A 10,725-nucleotide genomic window follows, 5' to 3' on the forward strand; every position below is an offset into this window, starting at 1 on the left:
GAACGACTATTGACGCTTATTTCCAAAAATGAAAAGGCTCATTTTCACTATGAGATTCGATTAAATTTCTAATGGTGTTCATAGAAGCGCGTAGGACGAAAAATAGGCTATTTTCGTTGTGTGTCACTTGAATAAAGCCGGCCAAATATTTCGTATAGAAGCTATTACATACTAGTGAATTTGGCCATCTTGACGGACGCAATGGTGGTAATACTAAGAATAAGAAGCACGATATCATCACCCCTCACAGAATTATCATATCAATGATTCTATGATATCATAGAATTAAGTAGAGCGCTTTCACGTTCACCCATGTTCGATATTTTACGGTAGTGAATAATGTCTCTTTCGACATTGCGGTATTCTATATATATATATATTCTGTGTGTGTTTCGCAAATAATGCGATATAATTTCTCTAATGATTAAGTGCTTCGACTGACGATGCCATTACTATGGATAGAATTCGCTCTAGAGACGATTAGGAAGAATCACTGAAGAAAAAGTAGTTACCGTGCCTGTAAATGCGTTATTAATAGAGCAACTATTCTTAATTGTGGCGTCGTCTACAAATGATGTGAAGCATGCGCTGTTCTTCTGTCTCATAGAAATGAGGCCCTTTAAGGAAGCCAAGATCATATGGTACGATTTTTCCATGCGTGCACTTGTTCCAGTATGGACACAACTATACACAGACACAGCAAAGGAGATCGATGTTTAGTTGTCCCTATAGAATAACACATATTCTATAATTTCCTGCTCTTTAAATCGGGACGCAGAGCACCACAAAACGACAGAGGTGCACGTGGTGTAGTCCGCTTAAAATAACAATCCTACAGACGTCAGGCTCAAAGTTTTACCCACTGATAAAAGTCAACAAGCGACTACTTTTCAACTACCATTTTTGTTAATAAGTCAATGAAGAAATAACATTGGACGATCAAAACATTTGATGACCATTGAGGAGAATTTCCTATTTGTACAGTAAGCTTTCGGTGTGAAACTACGAATAAAAAGTAGGTATGAGCCTGTTATAGACAATGTCAGTTTATATATGTATATAGGTGAAAGTTTGGTATGTTTGGGACGTCGTTGTGGGACGCAAGGAAACGTTCTGACGTCCTCATAACGTATTTCTAAACAACGGTTGTCAAATTCCCGATGAAAATACGAGAATCAGTAAATATGCATTTGATGCTTAAATATTACTTTGTGCAGTGTTCTTTCGCGCTGGCGTATAGAAATCTCCTTCGCACACTTCAGAACCCGCACGGAAACCGGCAGTGGCGTTTTCGGCTTAGGAGACTAGCAGCTCGTAGGCCGAGCCGAACATCCTGGTCTCTGTCATGATATATTTCCGGTTTTACCTAAGGTCTACGGTTTTTTAGCGGCAGAGGAAGAATAATGCATAAATGGGCTTGGCTTCGCTTCACTATCCTGCCAATATCTGTCTCAGTTTATTCCAAGCACGCTCTATAAATAAGGTGCGCCGCCTAAATAAGATCAAACCTTCCCGCACTGTTTGTCCTAGTAGACAGGGGTTCATCCACCATTTCTGCTACCAGGAAAAAGCTCATTGTTTCTATAACAAAATGATAAATTCGTCACGGCGGAGAACAGCGCGGCATTTTGGTAAGCAGCGATGGGCCATTTTTAATCTATTCGCGCTGGACAAGTCCTACCAAGATTAGATATTTCTTGTTTTCTTCGAGATTAACATGTAACACAATACTAGTTGTTAGACAGCATTGGAATCGGGAAATCTATCGTCAATTCGGTTTCAGAGTTAAGAGGCTGGACAGTTGGCTCGAGAAGGCGATTTTTGGTTTGACATGTTTAGATAAATGCTCGCTTTGAGATCAGCTCGCAATTTGACTTACCAATATCGTTTGACGTTGCGTTGCCGTTAAAAAGTTACTTGCGGCACTGATATTTTCAAAATGATTATTGATTAGTGTAAGACCCGAATAGGGATAGTAAATAATGGTTATACTGGATAAATGGGAACGACACTTCTAGCATTGTTCGACACTTGTTTTTATTTACATATAGCCTTAAAAACAGAACATAACAAATGGTGCCATATCTTGTATGTATATATTATGCTCCGATAATCTCCAAAACGGCTTTAACGGTTTTTGTTGTTTTTTGAATGCAGGCCTACCCTAACGAGAAAACGTTACGATGATAACTGTATACCGGGAAAAATCTTTCAAAAAAAATGCTGAAAATATAACTTAGCTTCTTAATGTAAAGCTACCGAAGAAATACTTTTTCGCCGTTTTTTTCTGTTTGTCAGCAACGATTGCATGTTTATCTACGAATCATTTAAATAGAAGGTTGAGGCTACACATAATAAACGTATTTTTTGCGATGGCGTATAATATAAAATTTCGTTATGTATAGGCCCAGGCAACAACTCAAGTACCTACATAATAGTTAGAACATTAAGATGTTTTAAGGTTTTCGAAATAGCGGAATAACCACGACAGGATGGTAGCATAGTAACGTATTAATGAAAAGTAAAGTACTGGGTATATGCGGTAGGTGACGACGAGCCGTGGGAGACTCGTATGAAAAATTAAAAATGATGGAAATGCATTAATAGATACAGATTTCTTCACAGAGAGGTCGTAAATTTCTGTTCAAAGCAATATAATATAATAACACAACGAACTTATCTGCAGCGAGATTCATACCGAACAGCAGCTAGTAAAGATCAACTGAGTGATACTTGCCAAGAATCGTGCGCGAGATAAGGACGAATAAGTCCATAAGCCTTAACGTCTGTAGGTAAAAATGGACGGACGTCAGCTATGGTCCCGATATTATATATAATACTATTATTACATTTATTATTATCGTCATTTACATGACGACTTAGCTTAAACATTCGTATTGATCATCGATTTATTCAAGAAGGATTTTATGACGGAGTCATATGATCAATTATATTTTTTCAGAATATATTAGATATCAATGTTGTCGTGTAGCTTGGGTCGAAGAAAAATCTTCCTCCGCCCGAAGACGCTTTACGTTTCGTCATCTTTTACCCTTCATGCCGTCAATTAAGTATCGATATTTTGCTTTTGTTTTAGGGCACATTTTAGCGGTGTCTAGATTCTTTTTGCCTTGGACATTTCTACATACGTCCATAGATAGCAAAGCCTTTAATTGATTCAACAATTGAAAATAGAGTTGTCTAAACCCCATGCATCGAAAGCTGTACTCTTATTCCTATAACCATTAACATTACTGTGGGATTTTACGTATCGGTTTGTGCTAGTGAGCTTTTGTTATATTGTATTTATAGCTATACACGGCCTTATATATTTGCCCACAAAACAAATAGCAACGGTTAAGTTACCATAGGCTCGTTGCGTTGCCGGAGTGGACAAGGCCCACCGTTCAAATAGCATTAATAAGTACATCATATGGTGATGGACATCATCAAAACAAAGGTGATCAGACGTGTGGCGGGTGATGATTATCATTTGTTTTCGTGCATCGTCAGTGTCTCCAGTAAACCTTATTGATGATATCCTCTTTATGAATACATTGTACTTATTAACGTTCCAGTAGCTAGCCTCTACTGCCCGATTTCCTATATAGATCTACTCACAGAAAAGTTTCTAGGAGATAGCTTTGGCTAAGTTAAGAAAATTGTGTTACTGTTAATGGATCGAACTTCTGTCAGGCGTCTCGACACTCAGGTTGCTTAGGTCCTGCCTTTAAGAACGCTATAAGAGTTTCACTCCAATAAATTACCAAGGAAGGCCTTCTTCGCTCGTTTCCGAAAATCCGTGTTGAAGGTGCCACATACATAAAGTCAGCTCTTACTGTTAGTAAGCTTATATACATAATAATTTATTTTTTTGGAATTTTACGTTCCATAACGCAATACCTATGTTCACAAAATCAACGCAAAACATATAAGTCAAACAAATATATGACACAGAATTAAGTAATAAGTAAATAAAATCACAAATGAAAAATTACGTTTTTTATAATTGTTGTTTTTATGTCAATGTAATTATTGGTATGATAATATAACAACCGCATTAATACATTAGTTTAGAGTGTACATCACGTGAGGTCTGGAATCAGTGCTATGCAGCTGTATATGTACATGATAGCAATAAATTATTGTAGCCTGTTGTTCGCTATGTTATAGTTCCGCAGTGTTATACATGTTACAATAGTAATTTTGACAATTAAAACTAAACACATTATTTATATACTGTTATAGCAATAATCATTACCGTTATTATGATGTTGCCATACACGTGTTGCACATTAGAAATCTCGTTGAAAGTTTATTACAGCTAGGAACTTTTCAAAACAACGTTGAGGTCCATAGGGGACAATTCGGGTTTCTGATTTCGTCTAAATGAGAGCGGCAGGGGGTGAAGAGCATAGTCATTCCTGCCCCATTTCAATTACGACACTTCTTACCATTGTGCTATATATGCCTATCTGTGAGAAAGAGATGCAATTCACGTCTATCGCTAGCAGAAGCATTGAGAGAAACTTTGAACTTCAACAAAGAGAAGTTTCCCGAACTTAACTTCTTGTCCCGTAGATGACATACATGCGTTCATACGAGGTACACTATTTGATTCCTTCTGAAGCTGACTGACAGCTCGTAGAAGGTATACCTGTGTACGTACTGGTAAATATTTACATGCGTATACTTGAATATGTACAACTTAATATACTATATATTCAATCCGACATTATATGTAGTGTGATAGAATGATCCCATGTGCCATGCTTCAAGGACGGCACCTTAGTACTGGTGAGTGTCTTTCGTGGGCCGTTTCTAGACATCATGCATGTTCACTAAAAGTTCTATATGCACATAAACGTTCTGTAAGTCAGCCGTAATCTCTTTCGAAGTGTCCTTTGAAAATGGCGTACGTATAGTGTTTTTTCGACCTTCGACCGGGCAAGGACTTACTTTGTTTCGTGCTGGTGGCCAACCATGTGAAGCAATGCTAACGGCAATACCGGATCCACCACTCGAAACGCATGCTTATTTGCGATTTTTTATTGGTATGACGAAACTACTAGGGAGCCAGTCAAGGTTTCCGTTTCTAGATGGGCTTCGGTTGCCAATAGTGGTATGTTTCTTTAGTCGCCAACGTCGTTCTGACAAAACAGCTGCTGCTTACGGCGATCATCCATATGACATCATGTCGAATAGATTAAACGATTTCTATAACTAATCTATATAAATGATCACTGTTGTATTCGCATAATAACAGCACCAAAGGCATTACAAGTATATATATGTGTTGATCCCAATCTTTCCGGTTTTCCTAAACACGACAGTTTGACTCAAGCGATTTAAATGCATTTCGTTTTCTTTAGAGGCGTACAAGATGCGACGTTAAACACGGATAACTTTTATTTATCGTCTGTAGTTTTTCTGTGTTTGTTTGATATGTTCCATTTTTGAAGTGTGTTTATCTTATTCACAGTCACGTGAAAGAGCAAGCCATCGCGAGGATAAGGAAGCACAAACGGCTATCATTACAGTATTAGGTTGAATTTCTAACGATAGTCGTAGAATCTTCGTTTATGTTTAGTCAGTGCTTTCTTCATTCTTCCACACGAATCTAGACGAGTTCGTCTTGCGGCCTGTGACAAATGACAGTGATAATTTCTCCTTTTGGCGCGACGCGTGCCCGAAACGCCTGCACCACACCAACATTTGCGGCTCCTACGCCAGCAGCTATCGGGCTGCCGTCTGTGCCAGCAACGAATGTCGTTGTTGTCATATTCGTTATTGCCGTAGTGGTGCTTGCGCTTCCACACCCAATTCCGCCGTCATCAGAAGCCATTGCCTCAACTGAAGGCTGTGGTAGCTGGCTTTCTCGCTGAGATGGAGATTGAAGCAATGGCTCGGAGACGGCACACGGCTGGGACAACAAGATGTCGCTAATAAGCTGTCCGTTGCGAGCGGTGAGGGTCGTTGTCCCGCTGCCCTTTTTGTGACGGTTAGCCGTTGTAACAACGGTGCTCTCGCGCGGGTGATGATTGTGCGTATGGGTGTTCACACTGTGCTGGTGGCCACCGAGCTGACCGAGGGGCGCCTCTCGCGCCCCGCAAAGAATCAGCTTCCTGTAAAGATGCGCCTGTTAGGAAAGGCACAGGCAAGAGAACGGAGATACGATATATATAGCTACGAGCTGGTCATAAACGAGAAAGAGAAAAAGAGGCAAAGCGAACAGTAGCGGAGCACAGGTAAATGTAAAAATCGATTCAAAACAACAACAGCGTGTTTTGTGATAAGCCAGTAATGATTCTTAAAGAAAACAAGATAAAACGAGAGGCGAAAAAAGATAGAAATAAGGTTATTCAGTGATAATTTTATCAAGGGAGGAGGACGAGATGTTGCGAAATAACCGACACTTCAAGTAATACTTGTCTTCTGCAACCTGCCTGTATATATCACTTGATCATATAATATATCATACTATCTAAAAATATAAATATATATTCCACAGAAGAATTCTTATAAGTGCAAAGTGTGTACACATATATCAGTAATAAATCCAACTATACCCACCGGAACGCCTTTCGGAAGTTTTCTGACAGAAACGCGTAAAGAATAGGGTTTAAGCATGAGTTGGTATAAGCAAGGATTTGGGCGCAAACTTGTAAAACGAGCAGCGTCATGTCCGATGCAACGTCGATCATTTGCATGCTCTTTAGGAAAAGTATTACCTGAAAATAAAAAAGACTTTTACACACGACGATACAAACACCAACTATCAGATGCAATGTGCTCGTTGACAATAGGATAAGAGCTAGCCGGAAGAAATGTTAACCAGACAGCTAAATACCCTACTAATCATGACCCCTTTAGGGATATATCAAAGATCTTCAATATATAGCGAGAGCCTGGCTATTAATCTACATCTTCCGGTCCGGGTCCGATGTTACTTACAGTAGCCTTGTCGTATTATAAACCGCTTTTCTTTCATATCGCTTTTCCTTTATCCTTTCGATATTTTTGCGGCACTGACGTTTGTGGACAGTTGTTGCAGTACGCGTTCACATCAGACGTAACGAAAAACGTTTTTATTGCAGTGGGTAAACCTACTCTACTGTCGATATCCACGAACATAGAGTCACCTTTTTTAATCAACGTTGCAACTGACAGATGCTGATGGCCGCCTAACCTACTTATACTTGTTCCTTTTCTTTTTTGTACTTTGTTAGGTTTATTGGTCTTGTTTCCATGACTTCAGCAAAGCTTAAGGATTCTTCATCTATTATTTTTGACTAATATCTTTGTTATAATATCTAATATCAATATATTACATATTGAATGCGTATTGAACGTAGACGTTATATTTTTCCGGCTGACTTTACCCGACACATTACCAAGGTTTAGTTTTTTCCTTTCTTATAAAATTTATGCGGAAATCAACTGCAAGAAGAATCGTTAATTTGTCCACGATGAAATAGGCTAAAAGCAGTTTCCCAGCCAACGTTTATATCCTGAATATGGTGCTCAGCCGAAAAGGACGTCATGGCACCAATCTCTTTGCATAAAGGCGAACGTATCAACAACAAAGTTTACCTGCGTGTTCTGAAAAAAGAACTCTTGCGCAATCGACCACAGCTAAAGTGTCTAGAAGATTGTCTTATCGTATGCGGTAAGATTGTACCCCAGCTCATACGGACCACTCTGCGTAGTGTTGGCTACTTGAGAGCATGAACATGTTTCGAGGTGAAGGCATACGACTGCCGCACAGGCCAAAGTTCCATTCGGTGGAGGTTTATGTACGGTGGGTTATTATATAAAAGTTAAACGAGTCTCGACATAACACCGTCTATTCGCGTCTCGTGCCTTTGTTGAGAAAGCACTTGCATATTTGCAAAAGGAGATTAAAGAGCCCGTGAGCGCCTCGGTTTGGAATTGAAACTGTAGTCGCTGTGAATGGTGGCTATTCTGAATAAACATGACCGCCCGAAACTAATACAATGAACATTTTTTTAAAGTATCTGTTTTTGAACAAACATTTTTCAGTGTATCAGAAACAAAGCATAAGAGGAACTTCAGGTTTAAGTGAGCTACTCTGTAAACTGGCAGAAGTATATTTTTAACGAGACCATTTTGAACGGTTGCCACGGCATAGGCCTCATTATATTAACAGTTATGGGATACTGAATGAAAACATTTCCGAGTCGACGATGATTTTAGCTTTACAGATGTTCTTGTCCGCACAATTACGACCATTTGTTAACCCACCCGGTAACTGCACACAGACATCTAAAAGTTCTCAGTAATAAAAAAGCTGCTGTATCTAACGAGAGTGTACTTTTTCAGAGGCCAATTTAGGAGGTTTGGCGTGCAAGGTCCCTTTACGGTTAGCCTGCACTTTATTTCAAGCCATTCTTGCTTACAATAGGGGATGTCGATCAAGCAAAGAATGCCTAAAAATACAATCGACTTCCGAATCGGCATCATACCTATTTTTCAGCTGTGCAGGACTTGATCAGATTGCGGTATTGGATATGTGACATGCAGGAAGCAGTACACTGACATAAATATGAATGTCAGCGAAAGCTGTGTGGGACGATCTAATTAGATACGATAATTAACGTTAAGCGATCACTCAATAGGCTAGCTAGTCAGTCAGAGATGCAAATAACGGGTATAGTCAACCTGCGACATAGCTCCTGTTATGGAACCTTGACGCATGTGGTTTAAGTCCATTAGGACATATTTATAGACCTCCTAGCAAAATACGTAAAGTCATTCTATGGCTGTTGATTTCTCTGCACCGAAACCGAGATCACGTTAGATTAGCGGGGCGTCGGTGTATTACACCGAGGCAATGAGGGAAAATGCAATGCGTTTCGATTTTGATTATGGGGAAAAATGACAAGAAGCTGATAAATAAATGGGTATAAGTCACTAAACACAAACCTGAATGGGCGCCCAGCAGACGGCGAACGTTAATACGACCACAACGACCAGTCGTGTTACCCTCCGTCGACTTCGAACGCTTTCCGCCGAACTTCTCGCCCGTAACCATAGCCGATTGAGCATCAGCATGTAGAGTACGAAGATAACGACCAACGGAGCGAAAAAGGACGTCAACGAAAATACTATCTGTCGGTTACATGCGAATAGGGAAATCAAACCACAGGCAAAGCAAAGCGATCACAGTTAGGTGAGAAGGGCATCGGCAATCTACAAGGAGAGCTTTTGCCATATTTATTTCCTTTGTCTAAGTACCTGGTACACGTTATGGTTGTATCTGTCAAAGTCGTATGTGCAGAATACCTCTCTGGTGTTTACCCCTGCCGGATTTGTACCTGTTCAAAAAAAAAGAGACGAATCCGTATTATTAAGGACGAAGTGTAAAATACAAATGATACAGCACAGCGCAAACGTCTCCTTTAGCAACAAAAACAAACTACTACCTTTACAAAAAGTTTTTAGTACTCTATGTTCGAACGGTATGTTATGCGGTAGCTGGTCCTAATTACACTTAGAAGGTAAATAGATTCCTATGCAATATCGCCTTGCGTGCCTGTTCAGTACTAAATGAAATTTGCAATAAATGGTACTCAATTTTAAAAATCACGCATAATTTCACATTTATATGTTAAGTAGTTAATACAAAAATAATTTGCATTCAATTATTGCTTTATAAATCTAGGCGTACGTTAGGTCCAGATATTGGACCAGAAGGCTTATATGGAAACCGCAAGCCTTTCGATCATTTAAGTAGTTAATCTTTAAACACTAGTGATGCATAGCTTCGCATTCTTTAGTAACTGGTCTCTTTATTTATATCTGTAAAGACACAACCAACTAATAAGTGCCATAGGAGGCGATTTTAGCCGAAAGATTGCGATCTGGTAGCAATAAATTTCTATTTATCGCATATTAGGTCTTGTATTGCCAAGTGACGCTGGGTACTCGCAGCCTACTCCCTGTGAAGTGCTACAAATAAATAACATGCTACTAAATGTACTGTTACCTGCCTGGATTCCTAGATTTCATTCATTTTAGAACATAGTCAAGTATCCAAGTAAAAGCGAAATCGAAAAGTTGGCAAACGCCTGAATAGGCCAATAAGGAGCGCTGCCTGAAACTTTTTCCGTTGCAAGGATTTTGCTTCATCGTGTTACGCCAACAGTTATTAACAACAGTTTCCAAGTAGTGGGAAGTATACATCATTCATCCTTCAAACGTTTTATTTTGTGTTACAATAGTAACAATACACAAATATACAATGCCAACAAAAATGACCTGGCCATGAAAAATTTCCCTGGACCTTTTGCGCTATTTATTATACGATAGCACTACTATCTTATGTAGATGGTTACGATAATATACCTTGAGCCGTTTGTTGATAGCTAGATTTAAATACTTATGGGAAACAAGAAGTGAATCAATGCGCTGTTTCGGAGCACTAAACTAGTTTGGTTCAAGTACTGCTAAACTTTAAAGTTAGCTTGAGTATTTCGTAGCGTTTCAAAATAGCGCACTTTGAATGGTAGCTACATTCTGGTCGTAAATGCCGAGATTTTACTTAACACCGACTTCTCATAAAAAACATTTGGCTTCATTATCCAGGTAGCACCTGTAGAGGGCTAAGCAAGTTGAGATTTTAGATGACAAAAATTTCGATCGGGTCGTGATGCTTTTCTGCGCCTTAATCTAATCTACTCGTTCATAAGACTACATTTATAT

The 10,725-nt window shown here is 39.2% G+C and overlaps 1 protein-coding gene across 12 annotated transcripts in view; it reads right to left on the minus strand.

The window, feature by feature from the left end:
* Positions 1 to 2,023: 2,023 nt before the first annotated feature.
* Positions 2,024 to 10,725, minus strand: part of LOC111245297 (allatostatin-A receptor-like) — a 94,706-nt gene continuing 86,004 nt past the window's right edge. For 10 of the 12 annotated variants that reach the window (XM_086979301.1, XM_086979299.1, XM_086979304.1 and 7 more), the window contains 4 exons: positions 9,259 to 9,338; positions 8,947 to 9,132; positions 6,574 to 6,731; positions 2,024 to 6,125 (listed from right to left, as the gene is read on the minus strand). In XM_086979301.1, coding sequence (XP_086835427.1) covers positions 5,621 to 6,125; positions 6,574 to 6,731; positions 8,947 to 9,132; positions 9,259 to 9,338 — 929 coding nt within the window. In that variant the 3' untranslated portion in view covers positions 2,024 to 5,620. Of the gene's footprint in view, positions 6,140 to 6,573; positions 6,732 to 8,946; positions 9,133 to 9,258; positions 9,339 to 10,725 lie in introns of all 12 variants that reach the window. The other 2 variants (XM_086979306.1, XM_022793471.2) reach the window with 2 other exon arrangements.

Source organism: Varroa destructor, unplaced genomic scaffold, assembly GCF_002443255.2.
Source record: "Varroa destructor unplaced genomic scaffold, Vdes_3.0 BEIS01000002.1, whole genome shotgun sequence".
Classification (NCBI taxonomy): Eukaryota; Metazoa; Arthropoda; class Arachnida; order Mesostigmata; family Varroidae; genus Varroa; species Varroa destructor.